General features: G+C 40.8%; 1 protein-coding gene across 1 annotated transcript in view; it reads left to right on the top strand.

Annotated features, from left to right (window-relative positions):
• Positions 1-2367: 2367 nt before the first annotated feature.
• The window catches only part of ARFGAP3 (ARF GTPase activating protein 3), a 36196-nt gene continuing 20228 nt past the window's right edge, over positions 2368-18335 (top strand). Inside the window, exons 1-7 of the mRNA XM_087767255.1 lie at positions 2368-2553; positions 8719-8837; positions 10050-10122; positions 13024-13155; positions 15269-15352; positions 17468-17555; positions 17959-18015. Coding sequence (XP_087623381.1) covers positions 2485-2553; positions 8719-8837; positions 10050-10122; positions 13024-13155; positions 15269-15352; positions 17468-17555; positions 17959-18015 — 622 coding nt within the window. The 5' untranslated portion in view covers positions 2368-2484. The remainder of the gene's footprint in view (positions 2554-8718; positions 8838-10049; positions 10123-13023; positions 13156-15268; positions 15353-17467; positions 17556-17958; positions 18016-18335) is intronic.

Here is an 18335-nt window from a genome sequence, read left to right as displayed (position 1 = left end):
TTGCTGCAGTGGCAGGAGCCAGCTGCCTTTGTGTGCCATTGCCTGGGGAGGCAGCCAGGCAGCTGGGGAAAGTATGGGACGATAAATAACATCATCCTTTTCTAGGATCATGCCAGACAGATCAATCTTCAGGATGACCTTGTTTTTCTGATGATAGCTGTTCCAATTAACTGGCAAGATTGTACCCCTCCTGCTTTTTTTTTAACAGTACTTATAAAGCTGATGTAATGGGCTCTCTTTTTCCTTTGTGGAAATTTCTTAGCAGCTCTTCCTTCCTATGAGGCCAGCGACTGTAGGCTGGGATGGCAATCTTCATGCAGTCAGATGGGATTTGGCAGGTATCTCCAGAGGGGAGTGCGCTGTAGGGAGCACCTGTGACTACCTGGGCAATGTCTTCCTGAAATGTAAGCTTCACTTTGTAACGGGAGGTCTCCTGCCTAGGCATTTTTGATCCCAAGTGATCGTGAAGGGAGGTGATTACATTTGTTGGTATGGTTATGCTTCTACGGGCTCAAATGTTTTAGGTCGAGTCTCAATGTTGCTTGGCAATATGCATACAGATGGGTTTTTGGACTGCCGTTCTATACTTTGATCAGGCTCCCTACCTGTGATAGTGCCAGACTGAACAAAGTTAATCTGGAGTAAAGGGGCTGCTGGCCTGCTGCTAGCAACTGTCCACACTCTGAAAAGAAGAGTAAAATGTTCATGCATTCAGCTGCCCGTCAGGATAACTAGTGACTGACTCCTAGCGATCAGCAAGGCACCACAGGGCCAGGGTATGCCTCTGGCCCCGCGCGGGGACAGCCCGCAGCATACGCTCCAGCAGAAATCCCTGAACCAGCGCACGAGACTGCGCTCCCCGCGTGCCCGACTCAGGCGGCGTGGCCAGAACCCAGGCAGTAACGGGTCTCATCACCCTGAACTACTTCCCCACCCACCGGTAAGAACGGGGGGTTGTTAGCGTCTGTGGGAGGCAGTGAACCTCTTGTACTTGAGGCACTAAAGGTGATGCGGGTTTGAGGCCGAGGGGCTCAAGCTAGATTTTCATGCAGAGCCTTGAACTTGACTATTTAGCTAGCTAGGTAACTCAATCTATGGCCCTGTTTGTAACAGAAGGTTAGAGCAGACAATCTCTGGAGGTCCCCTGCAACCTAGACTTTTCTGAAAGAAAATTACAGAATTACAGAAATTGTCTAAACTCTGTGTTTTCCATTTATGGACAACTATGCAGTCTTACCTGTCTGTCAGAATAGTAAGGGAGAAGGGGATACAGCCTTGTGAGCCTTGATGGTCTCTAAAGAAGAGTGCTGAGATACCAAGCTCTCAAGATCCTGCCACGGATCATCTTACCGCTGCTGAGCCGAGTTCTTTAGAGCCACAGTGTCGCCTTTGCGCTGTTTTGCGGGGGCCACCCTTAAGGACTTAGTACCTTTAGTTCAGTGCTGGCCATGAGGGACCTGGAGTGGCTCCTGCAGGACCTCTGCAGCATCCTGGCCAGCATTCCAGCAAAAGGGTGGATTAGTCTGGCATCTCTGCCTTTGCTTGAGCTTCATGCCCCAAGTGATGATCGTCCTCCTGTAAGGTGCAGTGTGCGGGAGAGGTGGCGGAAGCTCTGTGCATGCAACCATGTGTAGTTCAGGCACTCAGGGTTTTTGAAGTAGGGATACCAGTATCTTACACAGTTCCTGATTATACGTCTGTTATTGTTTCCTGTTCTGAGAGTCTTTATGACTTCAGATTTACAATCTGAACATGCTGCTTTCGAAAGCAATTAAAACCTGTCGTCTTTTTGTTATGCTGGTTTTGCACTGACTCATTTGTCCCTGGCTGTGTACTTTAATGCTAGTGAAGAGAGGGTAACGATGGCTGTAACAAACATTTTTACAGAGCGCTTGCAACCTACTTGTTGAGCCCAAGAGCAGAAACAGGTCTATTCACAGGCGTAATGGTGTGCGGTATCACCTGTCTTGAGGGGAATACAGCTGCTTCGCTTTTTCCACAGCCAGTGAAGGGAGCAGGCGGCAGTGTTCTTCCGCGGCTCTTTTTTTTCCGGGGCCCCAGGCTCCCCACTGCCGCCTCGGGCCCCGAGGAAGCGAGGCCGGCGTGGCCTGCCCTCCCCTCAGCCCTCCCAGGGCGAACCACCTCCCCGCTGGCCGCCTCACACCGCTCTCCCGGCTCCACCGGTTCCCCCGCGGCGGTTGGAGTGCCCAACGGAAGGTGCTGACGCAGCAGAGCCGCTCGTTTCCAGGGCAACCGGGAGGCGGCCGGCGGGGGGGAGCGTCGCCCCCTCGCGCCACGCCGGCGACCGCGGGCCGCGCCCCGCCGGGCTGAGGGCGCGCGCGCTGCGTGGCCGCCTCCCGGGCGGGGCGGGGCGGGGCGGAGCGGAGCGTCCCGCGGCGGCGTGGGGCGTCCCGGCGGGAGCGGCGGCGGCGGCTCCTCTCCTTCGCAGCCCTCCCGCCTCGCCCCCACCTGCCGCCCGGCGCCATGTGCGAGCCCAGCAAGCAGGACATTGCCGCCATCTTCAAGCGGCTCCGCTCCATCCCCACCAACAAGGTAAGGGCGCCGGGCCGGGGCCGGGGCCGGGGCCGGGGCCGGGGGGGGGGGAGGCTCCGCCGTTGTGACACGTCGCACTGCCGGCGGGGCGGGGCGGGGGAGTGCCCGCCGCCCGCCCCGCCCCGCCGAGCCCCCGGCGCCCCGGCCTGGCCGCCCGCTGCCGGGGGCAGCCTGTGAGCGGCGGGCAGGGCCGGGCAGGTCCCCGGCGGTGGCGGCCGTCGCGGAGGCCGGGGAAGCCCTTCTCGGCGTCGGTGGGCAGCCCTGGCCGCCCGCTCGCTGGCGGCGGCCGCTGGGCGTTTGGGGTTCGGCCTCCAGTGAGGAAAGTGCAGCTCCTCTCGGGTACCTGGTGTCTGAGGATTGCTGGAAGGAGGGTCCGCGCTGCTAAAAATAAAAAGCAAGTTCTAAAACAGCGACAGCGTAGAGTGTTGAAAGTGTTTTTCTTATTTTGTTTTTGTCTGTTTTTTGTTTTTTTTTTTTTTTTTAATCAAAGAAGCAAAGCCTGTTGTGGCACAGCCGCTCCTGTGGCGATAAAAGTTTGATGTTTTCTCATCACGTTGGACTCGTCCAGTGGCGACTTTTAATTTTTCAGCGTTGTAAAGCCCCGTTGGTTTTTCAGTACCCATTCCGCAGGAAGGTGCGGGGTGGGCAGCTGTGAACTGGGGAAGGTGCCCCGGGCTGCGAGGCGAGGCGGCAGAAGCCTTGGGCGGCAGAACCGCCTTCCGCAGCGGTGCGCCGCTGTGCTGCTTTTCGGTGCCATCTGCTCCGTTGTATTGGCGTTGTGGTACGCGCTGTGAACGTACCTGAAAAATACACTAGGAGACAATTCTGAAGAAACACCGTGGTTTTGTTTTCTGGGAATATGAGTCTGGAGGTCTGTCTTTGGTCCAAAACTGACTTCCACACTTTGAACACAAATGATTTAAGACTGTACAGGCAGTGGACACACGTCTGGTTTCTCAGAAAGCGTAGCTCAAAGATGAACGCTTGCCAGCTAGTTTCTGACACAAGCATTCCTAAAACTTGCCTTTGCAATGGGGTAAAAAGTTTATTGAGGAAAGGTCTTAGTCCCAACAGGGAGAGTCAGAGAGAAGATCTTTTACAGGCTCCTGAAGTTCACTGGCACTGTGTCGAAGAGATTGAGTAGTTCTGTAATGGTGTTGTGACGCTTTTTCTGTGTTGTGATCATGAAAAAATCAGAAGGTGCTGCCCACAGCTGGTGAGGATGGAAAGCCCGAGGACGGAGTGCCTGGAACAGTTCTGAACTTGTCGTTACTCTGCTAGACTTAGTAAGGTGGTGGTGGTGGTACCTGTGGTTGCTCAGGCGTATCTGTCTCTCCTTGCAGTCACGTTGGGTGCTATATAGAAATTTAGTGCCAATGTTGACAAAGCAATATTGGCACAGTGTGTGCTGCCATTCGCACTAGGTCTGTTTGAAAGAAGCAGCTCAGGTGCAGAGAACTCATTAACGCTGCAGTGAAGCCCGGTCTTGTTGACCTGTAAAGACAGAGAGGAAGGAGAGTGGGAAACATCAACAGCTTAGGTCGCGCAACTCTCCCACGCCGGTATATCTGACCAGTCTTCTTAAGTAAAAGTTGTTGCTGTCATCAGTTTATCCCCTCGTGTTTGGTTACATCTTGTTTGTTTTTTCTTGTGTTCTTATGCAGTCTGCCCCTTTTATTTGTAGGGCTTTTCTCCTGGGAAAGACAGAGATGGGAAAGAAATGCAAATATTGGAAAGGTTCTGTATTAAAACCTTAGTAATATGCTTTAACTGTGTTGCTTATGGATACAGTTTGGGAAGAACTGGTATCTCTTCAGTGCAGCATCTGGGCTGACTGACTGCCTGCTATAAGCAGGCATGTACACTTACACTGTGCTACGTGCTCTGCAGTAGTTCTTAGTGCACATAAGCTTAGGAAAATAATTCTCATTTAAATAAATGTGCAGTTTAATTTGTGGATTATGGCGTGTTTAAACTGATATTTGAAATTAACATACCTGTAATTTGATCTTAGTTTACTTTGTATACCATGAGAAATAGCTTTTTTTGAGTTCTTGGTTTGTCTTTGGACTATTAATATAGAGCTGTCTGATGACACTTAACAAACTTATTACAATTGCATAGGATGTAGTTTATACGTATAAAAATGCTCATAGTCCCTAAGCTACCTGGTATTGTTAACTTAAATGTTTGTAAAGCTCACCTGTTTTGAAGACTCGCGCCTTGAGGCTGTGCTGTACAGTCTCTTTTAATCTGGCATAAAGCTATTCCTCTGAAAACAGTAGTTTCTCATTCCCTTCTCTCTGGTTCTTTCTTTTCTTTCATTGATGGTAGTATTCATGTCTCTGCTTGGAGACCCAGATCGAGGATCTGAACTGGCTGAAAACTAAGTGTGCGTGTTATGGTGGTGGTTTATCAATTGTTCAGTTTCGTTATTATGGGGTGTGTTGTGGGTGTGGGGTTTTTTTCCCCAGAGTAGAGTGTAGTATATCATGTCTCACTTAAGTCCTTTTAAGACCGTGACACTTCCAAAATGGGCAGTCCTGTCTTCTTCCTGTGGCAAACACTCCCGTTCCCTCCCTTATATTGGCATTGCTGTCATGTGGCTGTGATGTGAGTTGGACCTACCTTTGCTCTGCGTCAAAGCAGCGCAGCGCTGGTTTCCAGTAGGATCAGCAAGTGTGACGATTACTGCTGATGCAAGAGAAGAAGGAAGGCATATCTGCATAGGGTGGCGGGTAACTAAGAGAGTAGCTGCGTGGATTTGGATCACCTTTGACCGCGTGTGAAACTACCTCCTGAGTTTTAGCTGGTTTTCTGTTGATGCCAGCTGTATGGTAGCCTCGGATGCTGGGAATGGCAAGCACAAGGAGATGTGGAGCTGCTACCCTGTGGCAGTAGCCCTGCTATGTGGGAGGTTGAAAATGTCTGTGTAACTGTGACCGCAGGGATAAACTTGCTGAACCTGCTTGCCTCTTCTGAAATGCCAAAACTAACATTTCTATAGACTATATATTATCACATTTCCGTATCTAATAACAATGTATATTGTGTATTTATTTATTAACATAGGTATCTTGTGCAAGGTGGATGCTGTATGATTTAATGACTGCTTGCTGTGGATTATGCCCGTGTCATTGTGTTTGCTCTGGTACAAACATCTCAGGGCTTTTGCTCTTTTTTTTCCAAGTGACTGTTACTGAATCTAGGCTGTCCTGAAATGCTTTAACACAAAATAAGCAAAAAGAATGCAAGTGTATTTTAAAAGCAATAGATTATTCAAGCGTATCCTTTTAATTGATTTTTATAATGATTTTGATATCTTAGTTGTGCCTAAATCAGTATAGAAAATACAGTTTATCTGTTTTTGATATGGAAATGATTTCATAGGGTGGCTCTGAAATTGATTTTCATTTGTTGTCTGTCCACCCCCACCCCGCCCCACTTCTTGTTAAAATTTATGTGGTGGGAAACACTTTACAAATTGAGAAAACTAAACAAAATGAGTCTAAATGTTAATGAAACGTGCTTCTATTTCTCTTGAATAACATGATAGAAATGGCAGTTCTTATTAATTTCACAGGTAAATTAGATGTTCCTACTTGCACCACAATCCTAAACGCTACAGTTTTTATGCACATGAATAACTTTCACAGGTGTCTGGTAAATAGTTGATAGAGAGTCCTGCGTGAGTGAAGATACTGAGCTATACCGCTTTGTGGCAGCTAGGTTCCAAGGTGATTCAGTGGACTTTTAAGACGTTGAAATTAAGAAGTGCTTATATTGTACTGGCGAGGGGAGGAGGATCTTCAGGGATGTTTATAACTGAACTTTTTTAAACATGGGATTTTTTTTAACCACCCACTTATACTCAAGATTTTCGTTTCCCGTTTGTGCTCCAGGGAATTTCCACAAGACTTAGGACTATAAGTCTGGTTTGCTCTCCTGTATTAGAAGCGAGACCAGGGCTGTTCTGTTCTCTTTGGTTTCAAGCAGAATCTTCTCTTGTTTTGTTGTCCCCATCCTCCTTTTGGCCTTGTAAGAAAAAGCCTGAAAATAGCCAATTTAAAATGAAGACAAGGCTCGTGTTGTTTTTTAAGGAACTACTTCAAAGAATTGAGAGAATTGGGAAAAAGATAATGAGTTCTGACTACTAAGGCTGTGTGTTTTCTTAGAATATGGCACACATGAAGAGTTATTCTTTCTTCTTTTTCCCTAACTCCCTGTATCCCATTCTTCCATTTGTGCTTGTTTCAGGGCCTCCCTCTAACCCCTCCTTTCGTCACTCATTCTGTGTAGATTGTCTTATTTCTTTTTTCTGCTGTATGTCAGTGAATGACCCCATTTCCACATACAACAGTGGGAAACATAAATGACTTAACATCAATAAATGTTAAGTCTCTTGTTGAGAGAGAAAAAGGGGACTTGCACATGCAGAAGCTGTGACCTCCATGCTTTCTGTTTGTGCTACCAGTCATTAGCCTAACTGAAGCTCAGACCTGAAGTGTTCATATGTCGGAAGAGCTAATGCTGGATCTGCTGGTGAACTTTGCTTGTGCCTGATAAACTTGGACTGTGCAAGCTTAAAATAGACCCACACTAAAACGAGGAGTTGGACTTGATGATCCTTGTGGGTCCCTTCCAACTCGGGACGTTCTATGATTCTATGAGGAGTTTAGCCTCAAACTGCTTCTGGGTGTGTACTTGAAATTTAGGTGGATGACAGATGAGCTGATTTGAGCGCAAACTCAGGGCTAGTTTGACTGGGTAGGTACAAAAAAGTAAGAGACAAAAAAATCCCTATTTAGTTGTATGAATGGAGTTTCTAGCAAGGAGACTTCTTAACCTTTTTTTTTTTTTTTTCCCCCCAACCTGACAAGGAGGTGCTGGAAGCATTGTGGCCTGCTTGTGGGGTGTTCCGTCTGTCCCCAGCTGACTTGGAATAAGCCTTTTTTTTTTAATTTCTGCGTATAGCTGGAACTTCCCTTGCTATCTGGTGATGCATTAGATTTATAGGAGGGTGTTAAAGGATAAAGTTGCAGATGGGAGCTCCATCAATTTGTGTGTAAAAGCTTGTCTCTCTGTAGAGTTATTTCTTAGTAGATGCCACTGAGTGTACCTATAGATGGATGCTTTTACTGTAGCAGTACTTCTTTGCAGCATTTATAAATACCACTGAAAAAGCATTGATCAGATAATGAAGTGCTTTCATACAGGAATAGATGTGTACATGTGACATTAACTAGGAATAGCTGTTTCTGTTTAAATTTGTGTTCTTCCTTGCATTTGAAAATTGATTCGTATCAGATAATTTTTTTGTTCTTACTTTCCTTGGCCAAAGAAGTACAAAATTCAAAATAACTGAAACAGGACATGAAAGTTGCGGTCTGAGATGTACACGCAGATACCTCTTGTAGTTTTGGCTGAATGTTAGGAGTATAACATGGTGGCAGAGGGTAAGAAATTCTTGGGCTTGTGTATGCAGTAATTGTGGGCATATTTGCTTTTTTACCAGTCTGTGTTACAGACAGTTAAAAGGTTGATGCAGCAATACGTATGTGATACATCATACAAATAGTCATGTCTGGCAGAGAGTGCTCGGCTAGGCAGTACACGGCGTGGATGCTTTCTTCACACAGCTGGATTTCAGAGGCTTGCTCTAAGGGTCAAGGATTCTATACTGCAAAGTAGATAATGATGTCATTAGTGCTGCTGATAATTGCAGTCGCGTGTACGTTCTAAAGAAAGAGCACACTCAGTGCTACGTCACGAAGAGAGCCCGCCCTTGGAAAAATATTTCTTAAACGCTTTAGTATTTCAGTAGTGCTGGAAGTACTGTGTGAAATGTGCGTTTGAACTACACTGATGTGGGTTCTCTAACCCACGGTTTCTCAGCCTGTGGTCCATGTGTACGCTGGTTATAGTCAGAAACCGGGAAGGCATATAGTCCTGTCTAGTTAGGGCAAAGACACACAAGTGTGGGCAGATTGCATAACTCCTCTTTATATTTATAAAATTAGGATAATATAAAGTTGTCATGTCAACAGATGCTGTAAGGATGAGTTAATTAAGTTTGATCACTGCAAGGGTGTTAGCATGACCTGTAATACAACTGTAAGACGTGGTTATGCTCAAGTCCTGTTACTGATCTTTATTTTCTTTAAGGTGTGTTTTGACTGCGGAGCCAAGAACCCTAGCTGGGCAAGCATAACATATGGAGTTTTTCTCTGTATTGATTGTTCAGGGACCCATCGATCACTTGGTGTTCATTTGAGTTTCATTCGGTAAGTAGTTTGTATATTTTTATAGTAAAAATTGCATCTTTTAATATTTCTGTTTGTTTGTTCACATACCTGCTCAGAGAGGAAAACCTGTTCTTCTCTCAACTACTGATTCAGACCTTTTAAATGTTTGTATTGGCTTTGACGTATCTGGTAGCTGCTTGGGAATTAGGTAAATAGGTAGGGTTCAGTAGAATTTGTACTATGCACCCATTCCCGTTACCTGCTTTTTGTGTGAGTACTGCGCGTGTCTTGGCAGATTTGTTTCTACGTTGATGATGATGAAAACCAAGAACAGAGTAAGCATGTTGAAGTGTTTTATCATTCCTGCAAATCAAGACTGAGGCAAATATTAGTTTACCATCTTCAACAGCGTTACAGTGTATTGCTTATAATCTGACCCCTTAGCAAGCCAGTTTGGAGAGCTAAATAGCGTTTTGCCAGCCTTGCTTCCTGAAGTAGTTGGTTATGGTGTCACCTGAGTGCTAATACTGGGGTAGTGGAAAGGGCTCCCCTCTTTGGCAACGGTTTAGCTCAGTCAATCAGTTGGTGCAGTAAATCAGCACCCTGAGCTTGTCACGTTTCAGGTGAGTATCCTAACTGATGGCCTGTGGGCCTTTTTGGCCTAATAAATAATTACATATTTGAAATGGAAGGTTCTGCTTTAAGTGAGTGACAGCAATGCGTTCAAGAATGGATTGCAGGTAAAAGCAGCCATTTTCCATCAACTAAAACCCATATTCTTCCTCTGCTGCCTTTTTAGTGTATACAAGAAGGTTACAAGAGGCCTCTCAAGAATCCATTCCTAATGATCTCAGTATTAATTCTCCTCATACCGGGCCCCAAATTTTTGTTGTGATACAACATCCAAATTGTCACTTTGTCCATTACATGTGATTGTCATCTGCTGTTGACAGAGTTCAAATGTGATTCCTGAAAATGTATCTTATTGGTGCTTTTTAAAAGAGAAAGCCTGTCAGCCAGAGGGTGCATTTTTTTTCAAACTTTTACAGTTTGAAAAACTGTGGCAGTTCTACATGACTTTATTAATTTGTTTTGCACATTGTGTATTGTTGCAGATTTTTTTTTCTATAGATGCATGTTTTTCACTTTAGAAAAAAAAAAACAGGGGAGAGAAACACTTTACCAAAAAAAGAAGTAGAGAGATTTTAAATAGCTTTGGAGATAACATTAAAAATGTGTCCTTCTGTTTAGATCCACAGAACTGGATTCCAATTGGTCTTGGTTTCAGCTGAGATGCATGCAAGTTGGAGGAAATGCAAATGCTGTATGTACGCCTGAGTATTTGCTTTGCACGTTGAAGCTTGTTAGGTTTGGAAGCTATTGTCTGTCCTTATTGGCTCACATCTTGGGATATTTTTTATTTTCCCAGTTCATTTATCTCTCTCTTTTTTTTTTTTTTTCCGTCCCCCCTTCTTGTTTATCAGAATTCCTTTGAATGCTGATTTCATCCTCCATACTTCTTGCAACTTTTCTGCCTTGGTACGGTCTGCAAATGTTTTATTTTTTCTTAGCAGTCATTAATAAAAATCACTGAAAAGGCCAGATCAGATTCCTTGTCCATACATGTCTAATTTAACAGTGAAACATTGACAGCTGCTGAACAATGTCTTTCCAACAGCTTGTAAACCTAGCTTACAGGCATTTTCCTGTGACCATATATCCTTACATGGTTTATGAAAATATCATGCCAAAAATGTCACTGTCAAAGGTCACACTGAAGTCAAGATCTGACTTACACCAGAGGTACAACTGAAGTCAAGATAAGACATGCTACACTGTCAGAGAGGAAACAGCAGTGTTTTCGTTTTGGCCAATTCATATTGGCTGTTATTTTCAACTTGATTTTTTATGTACTTACAAATAAGTTCGTTAACTTCAATTTACAAAAATATTGTTTATGTTGACTGCTGTATTGTTCTCAATTTCCATTTTCTTTGTCAGCTCTTCTGGAATCTTGCCCATTTTTCCATTTTTTTTTTTCAAAGATAGACCACCAATAACTGAGATTGCTTCCCTAAGTTGACCCACCCAGTGAGGAAACATGCAACTTCCCTAAGCAATTTCTGCTTTTCTTCTAATTCCATGAATGCTTACCTTGTATCTTTCTTCATTTGTGCTTTGTCCTAAATGTTGTTTCTTTAAGAAAACTTGCTTTCCATAGGCTTTTTCTTAACAGTTTTGAGCTTTCTGAATCTGCTTTCCTTAAGTCTTAACACTTTCATATTCTGCTGTTTTTTCTATTTTTTTCCTTTCTATTTCCATACAAAGAATGATGAATTCAGAATCATTCTTATTTATCTTCCACTTCTGCATTTTCCAATCAAACCTTTTTCTTTGAATTGCGCATTCAGCAGGTCATTATCTCCGGCTTACAGATCTGAGCAGTTGCATGCCTTCTTGAGAAATAGTGATGTCTTCTGCCTCTTTTTCTTCTGCCCATCCTTTCTAAGTTACACCTCTCTGTGTTAATACTACTGTTAAGTGAATTTACTCATCAAGTTTCTGTTATCTGACTTAGTACATGAAAATCACAGTATTGACTAATCAGAAGAGGGAGATTTTGCATGAAAAATATTTTCATTTTTAGCAAAAGGTTTTAAGGCAGTGAGAAGGAAGAGACGGCAAAGTTTCAAAAGTACTTCAGTTAATCTTAGAAAGCATATTACCAGAAGTTTAACGATAAACCTTTACTATTTCATTTTATGACTTTTTGTCTTTCTGCTTGGATGTCACCGTTTCCTATCATACATTTTACCAAGAGGTCTAATATACCCACACCCACCCCTCAAATACCTCAAATTCACAGTAGCCTGTTTTGGATTACCTAGGAAGATTGATACCTGAAACTTTAAAGACAAGTTTAGTGAACTGTCTGGACATTTTCCTCTAATTGTGTTAAAAAAAAAAAAAAAAATCCCCTTTTTGTTCCAATTAAATGCCAAATTCTATTGTTACTAACTACTGTTTAGAAGCACTGTCAGATTAACATTAATCATTTGTATTCTATATTTGCCTGGTCATGCTCAATCTTGGATAACAGCAGTCCTGAGCTTCGTAGTTATATATCGGATTGCTAGAAAATCTGAAGTGTTCTTAGTTTGTTTTGTTTTCAGAATAATTCTCTATGATGTTTGGAATTAGGGTTTACAAAAAAAAAAAAGCTCCGAATATCAAGTTGCTAGGTGTATATATTTAAATAAAAAAATGCACAGTAATTTTGGCACCTGTGATGTTTACAGCTGTTTCTGTTGTAATCACAGAAGTTGACGGGCATTATCTCTTGCATGGTTGTTGCTTAATTTTTATACAAAGTCTGGGACTTGCATACTAGATTTATGCTTTGCAATTGTAGCATATGGGGTCATAACCTTAGGTTATCTAGATTTGCTGATACTGTCAGAAACTTGTTTATTATGTTTTACTGTAATAGTCTGATGTGTTCTTCTGTGCAAGAACGTACAACATGATTTGCTAGTCAATTCTAGGTGCTGAAAAAATGGCCAGCTTTTCCACGTTGTCATCTTTCAAACAACAATTTTTTTTTTCCCCCCTCTTTTTCTCCGGATTGTGGAACTCTGATACAAGTGAATTGATTTGCTTTTGGTTTAAGATCCTAAATATGATCAAAATTTTCATTGATACTTTTCTATAAATACACAATTATATGTATAGATATAGATACATACATATATATGTGCATACATATACTTTTCTTTTGAAGGAAGACCATTTTTATACACTCATTTTGATGCTATTGAACATACGTTGTTCTCTCTAGCATGCTAGAGATGAAGCCAAGTAATGCCTTTTAGACTATGAGGAATGTCCTTTGAAGGGCAGGTATTGGCAATCAATTACCTCTTCCTTTCTACAGTTAGTTTCAGAACTGGGATTCTTTGTATATGATGGGAAGCTTGTATTTGTATACGCTTTTAAAATGTCCCACTGATGTATTTGGTTTTTCTGTTGTTTTATTTATACGTAGAGAAGTTGCCAGAATGGAGTTTTCTTTTTATTTTGGAGGTCTACATAGACTTAATAATTTAAAAGATTAAATTTAGGTAGGGGAGCAGACTATTTTGCTGCATTGCAATATATTTTTGTGTTAAATGTCATAAGGTTTTAAACGTGTTTCTTATAGCATTTTCTGTTTTCTGCTTCATAGTCTGCTTTTTTCCATCAACATGGATGCACAACAAATGATACCAATGCAAAGTATAACAGTCGAGGTGCTCAGCTATACAAGGAAAAGATTAAATCTCTTGCAACGCAAGCAACAAGAAAGCACGGTACTGATGTGAGTAGTGTGTCCCCTGTGTCATTTAGATGTCTGAAAAACTTTCTCCTCTTTCCCTCTACAGCCATTTTAAGTTTCTAATTAGTAATGCAAAAGATTATCTGTCTTTGGGAGGTACTGATACACATTGCAGTGAATAGGCAAGCTGGGGTGTAAACTATTTGCAGCTTATCTTTTTTGTTTGGAAAAAGAATATTGAGATAAAGAATATAGATAAGAATATTGAGATAGAGAAAAAGGATATTGAGATATCTGATATTTCAAGGTCACTTCTGGGTTACTCAAAACATTAACTGTAACATTTGCAGTAACTTACAGGAGTTCCAGGCAGAAACTTCAGGTATTCTTCAAAATGGAAGCTGCTTTGTTTTGCAAGTGTGTTCCAGAATCATATTAGTGGTATTTCATAAAAAAAAAAGTCAGCACTTCTCCGTGAACTATATAGTGGTTTTATTTCTGCTTTTCTGGAACTGAATTATTATTGAGAAGTACAGCATGTAAAAAATGTAAAAATGCTAATAGAATTAACTGCAAAATATTTGTGATTTCAGTGGGATTTGATTTGAACAGGTACATGGGTTTTCTGCTTTTTTCCTACAAAAATAATTTTTGAAAACTTATCAAGTTACATATGTCCTGAAGTTGCTGTTCTCCATTAAAAAATAGTGAAGCAGTTCATGCATGCTATGGAAACCTTAAGTTAGGTTGCTGACAGGAAGAAGTTCTTAGCAAAGTATGCAGAATTAGTTTGCTGAGGTGTTAAATAAGTTTGACAACAGTTCTGTTCTGCATACACAGAAAGCATGTTTTGATTGTTTAATTCAGCTTGTTAAAGTCCGTGATTGATTCATTTGAAGTTGATCAGATGAGTGGGAATTAAAAGAAAAGCAAGAAAGCTTGTTTTTTTCCCTAATCTACGCATCACATAGCATGAAATTTAACGGATTATAATAATTCTATATTACAAATGTTATAGACAATATAGTTCACATCACTTAACTTCAGAGAATATTTCTTTCGACTTACTAAACAGCTTTAGATGTAAAACATGTTCAAGTAAATATAATATACCATGTGCATTTAAGTTGACGGTAAGTTCCCTAAATGACACTTTGAAGAACAGCTATTATCTTGTTTCAGTTACAGATTCCATCCAATTGTTTGATATTAATTATGTATTTCTTATTTAAAAGTTTTAGTAAATATACTTTTGAATTATGTACTGCAAGCTTAAGTGATTATGTGCTGTGTAAATTGGTGAAATAAATTATTCCGATAATAAGATTTAGTACCAACCATCCCCTCCCCTGTCAAATTTTAAAAAATTTCTTCCCTAACTTACTGGTTCAGCTGATTGTTGAATGATGAGGTAAGCTTGTTGCACATTCAGTAACCTTTTTGACAGAGGTTGTTATTTTTGGTCATCTATCTTTTGCACGTAGTAGAAAGAACCGTAAGAAATTACCTATGAGTAACCTTGGAGTGCAGGTCACAGGTTATAGTCCTGTCCTGCACAATGCTAAGAATGGCCTGAGGCACTGCGGGCTCTCCAGCCCGCCCTGAGATCAGGCATAGCTCAAAAATGTTAGTTAGCATCTTGAAAAACTCTGCTTTAACTGTAGCAGAGGTTTTGGTACTCTGAGACTAGGTGGGAAAATTCATCAGAGCACCAGACCACACTGACGCAATTCTGAAAACTGTTTCCAATGACTGCTAGTGTTATGTTTTCAGGTTTTTTTGCTTTGGGCAAAATAAGAATATTAGAGAGAAAATACCTTATATGAGAATATGAAAAAGCTTACTTATTATAAAGCTCTAGTGATACTAAATATTGACAGTGTTACTGCAGCAGAGCTTATACTGAGCATTTTGTTAGGAAGGAAATGGGTAATGTGAAGGAACACATCAAAGATGTATGAAATAAATAAATAAAAAAGGAATGTCATATACTGAAGCTTGAATAAATTTGTAAGGAAAAATTATGTACCAAAAAAAAAAATCAAGGAATTTTTATCTGGGGGGAAAAAAAGAGTAGGTTTAAGGTTAGTGCATTTGAAAAAAATGTATTAATGCAATTGTCCTGTAAAATTCTCTCTCTCTCTTTTAATTCTAGCTGTGGACAGATGGATGTGGAATACCACCTGTGTCACCTCAAAACAAAGAGGAAGATTTTTTTGCATCCCATGTTTCTCCCAAGGTATAGGTTACCTGTATTTAATTCTTGTTAGCTTTCTCAACACTTAGGTTAACTGTGTGCTCTGCAATGAAGATTAAACCCTGAAAGAAAACCTTACAGAGAAAGGGTAGGTCAGGGAGTTAACATTTACTGCTTTTCCTTCTGTGCGTCTCAAAATTCTTCCTGGATGTGAACCACTTTCTAACGTGATAATTTAGAATGACCCAAATAGTAGCTAAATGTGGAATGAAACTATGTTTTTTTTGTAGCCGTACAATTCCACTTGGACTCATGATTCCTTGCTTGGGAGTGCCCTGATTTAAATATACTGTGTGATAACTTTGTTTTTTGATCAGTAAAGTTTAACAGTTCTTAAAACATTTGCTAAACGGAAGCTTTTTTTCTTCCTCCAGAATACTTACATACTCTTTGAAAAAGTTAAAGAAACCTTCGGAAGGCTACTGTTGGGTTTTGTTTATTTGATCCTACCTCCTTAAGGTGATAGATGCTGTGTTTATTTCACAGATTAAAATGTTTCAGAGACTTGCTTGAGTCTGGTATTTGAAAAATACCAGTGAAAACAACTTCAGCAATTGTGATCTTAAAACTTAGAGCAATTAAGTTATTACTACACCTAGTATTCCTAAATATTGCAACAATATTAAGTGTTCTAGTATAATTGCTTTCTAGTACGGTTGCAGTCCATGAACACCTAAAACACGAGTATGATCATGAGGCATATTTTGGGATAGAGAAGAATTCAGAGAGCTTGGGTATATCAGATTAGCTCTCGTTGTGAAAACTCTTCACCAGTTCATATGCATGTTAATTCCCCTGTCGTGACATTGTGGTCGTGCATGTGCATTAGTAGCAAGTAATAAAAACCTATGCAAGTTGCTCATATCTGCACCTGGGTAAAGAACACAGTAAAAATGGCATGACTTTTTAGTGACTTTCTAGTGTATATGGGATGCTTAAGGATGAAAAAAGCTGTAAATTAAATGAAAAATTGGGGTTTTTTATTTTGGTTATTCAGTTGTGACATTTCAAAATGTAACTTTTTTGTTGTATGTGAGGTTTCAAAAATGGTGCATTTTAAAGGGAAATTCAGCCTTTTTGCTATTTATTTCTTTTATTTTAGGAACTTCTACTGCAGCCAATATTTGAATGTCTTATCAAAATAAATTTCAGCATCTTTGAAACAGTGAAAGAGCATTTACATTTTGCAGACTGGGAAGATTGCTGTATTACTCGTAAATGCTCATTGCAAAGACCAAAAAAAAAACCCCAATTAATGTGAATTCTAGTCTAGTGTCTTCACCGGAGGATCATCTGTCCTGATAGCAGAAAAATAAATGGAGTATTTCTGTTTGCAGAAGGCAACTTGGAAGAATGCTTGCAGTTGAGTGGGAAATGTGTAAACCGAGGCAAGCTAAAGAAAAAGAAGTTTAAGCAGAAAAGCGTTGTAAATATTTTTGAGGTTGAGGACAAGAAGTAGGAACTCAATGCAAACCCTCTTAAGGGAATGTATGCGTAGGGTAAAGTAAATTTTCACCGCAAACATTTTGGGTAGCTGCAAAGGCAGGACGTTAAAGACAAACAGTCTGTACCTCAGGGAAAGAGATTGTTTGGGTATGGATGCTTTGAGAGAGGGATGTCAGGAAGTTTTGAGATTGAGGTTTTAGGGAAGAATAAGCATGAACTGGCAGTGGCACAGCATTGATGGAAAACATGATACTAAGCAGATGTTGTTGTGACCAGGTCACAAGCCTGCCTGGTGAGGAGGATGTGTCTGAGGGAAGTGGGAGCACTCATCAGGAAGACTTGGGAGGACTGCTCACAATCAAAAATTAAATGTTAGAAAATTGGAAGTGTAAGAGCTTAGTGTGGGGAGAAGGTTTGGTGATTATAGTAAATAAATGATCCAGATTTCCTGTACTATATTACTGTTATGAGTAAAGAAAACTAATAGCCAGCATACCATAAATAAATCTAAAGCACAATTAAAACACATATTAACTAATATATATAATGTTAACTAATCAGTGGTGCTTAGGCAGTCTTTGAGCTCGGTGCTCATATTCATTTACTGTATTCTATTTTCTGTGCACTTTTGATTTTGTAATTTTTTTCAAGGCAAAGAATACAGAGTGGGTGTTATCAGAGCCAGAGACAGTTTCTCTACAGCAGAAAACTTCAGAAAATATTCCAGAATCCTATGAAGGTATGACTGATTCTTTGTTAACAAGAAGCTGCATTTTTCTGGTAGTCTCTTTGTTTAGACTCTTTTTACCCTACTTTAATAGTTAAATAGCCTAACCATGCTAATAACACAAGAATTTTGGAGAGGAAGGACTTTTTAGAAGGGTTATGCTAGAATGTGTGACACTGCATGTTCCTTTAATAACGTTTAATAGAAATCCAAATTAAAATTTAATTCAGAAGACTTCAGATGAATCTTTGGATGCCTTCTGCTCTTTTTAGTAATTGGTAAAGCTGTGATAGAAATAACACATTACACTATATGTATCAAACAGTACCCTGAGTACTGTAAGTTGTGTTTTGTTATTTTAAGCATTCTAAAGAGCCTTCTGATATTCTTATCCTTGTTATTCGTTATGTTTTAGGACCAGAACATGGACCAAGTGTTGATTGCCTTAGTACATCACCAAAAGCTGCATTAGGTAATAGTATAGTGTACTTAAGTATTCGTTTGTACAGAGAATATATGACTGGGAAGAGATGTGGAATTCTTACTTTAATATCAGTGTGCATGAGTGAGTTGAAACATCTGAATTCGTGTTACAACTTCTTCTGTTAAACAGTATACTCCTTCTAAGAAATTAATTTCAGTCAGTGTTGTTCTGGTTTTATCTGTCTTATCTTAGCCAACCTGATGAATTTAAATACTACAGGTATCACACCTAATAAAGGTAACCATTAATGTTTTACACCTCCTGTTACGACTGCTTTAAGTTCTGCATTTAAAGCACACAGGTGGAAT

The sequence above is a fragment of the Nipponia nippon genome, unplaced genomic scaffold (assembly GCF_047370975.1).
Source record: "Nipponia nippon isolate SJK-2023a ecotype South Korea unplaced genomic scaffold, ASM4737097v1 scaffold_3, whole genome shotgun sequence".
Taxonomy (NCBI): domain Eukaryota; kingdom Metazoa; phylum Chordata; class Aves; order Pelecaniformes; family Threskiornithidae; genus Nipponia; species Nipponia nippon.
The sequence above is the reverse complement of the archived record's forward strand: the minus strand, read 5'-3'. Positions and strand labels throughout refer to the sequence as shown.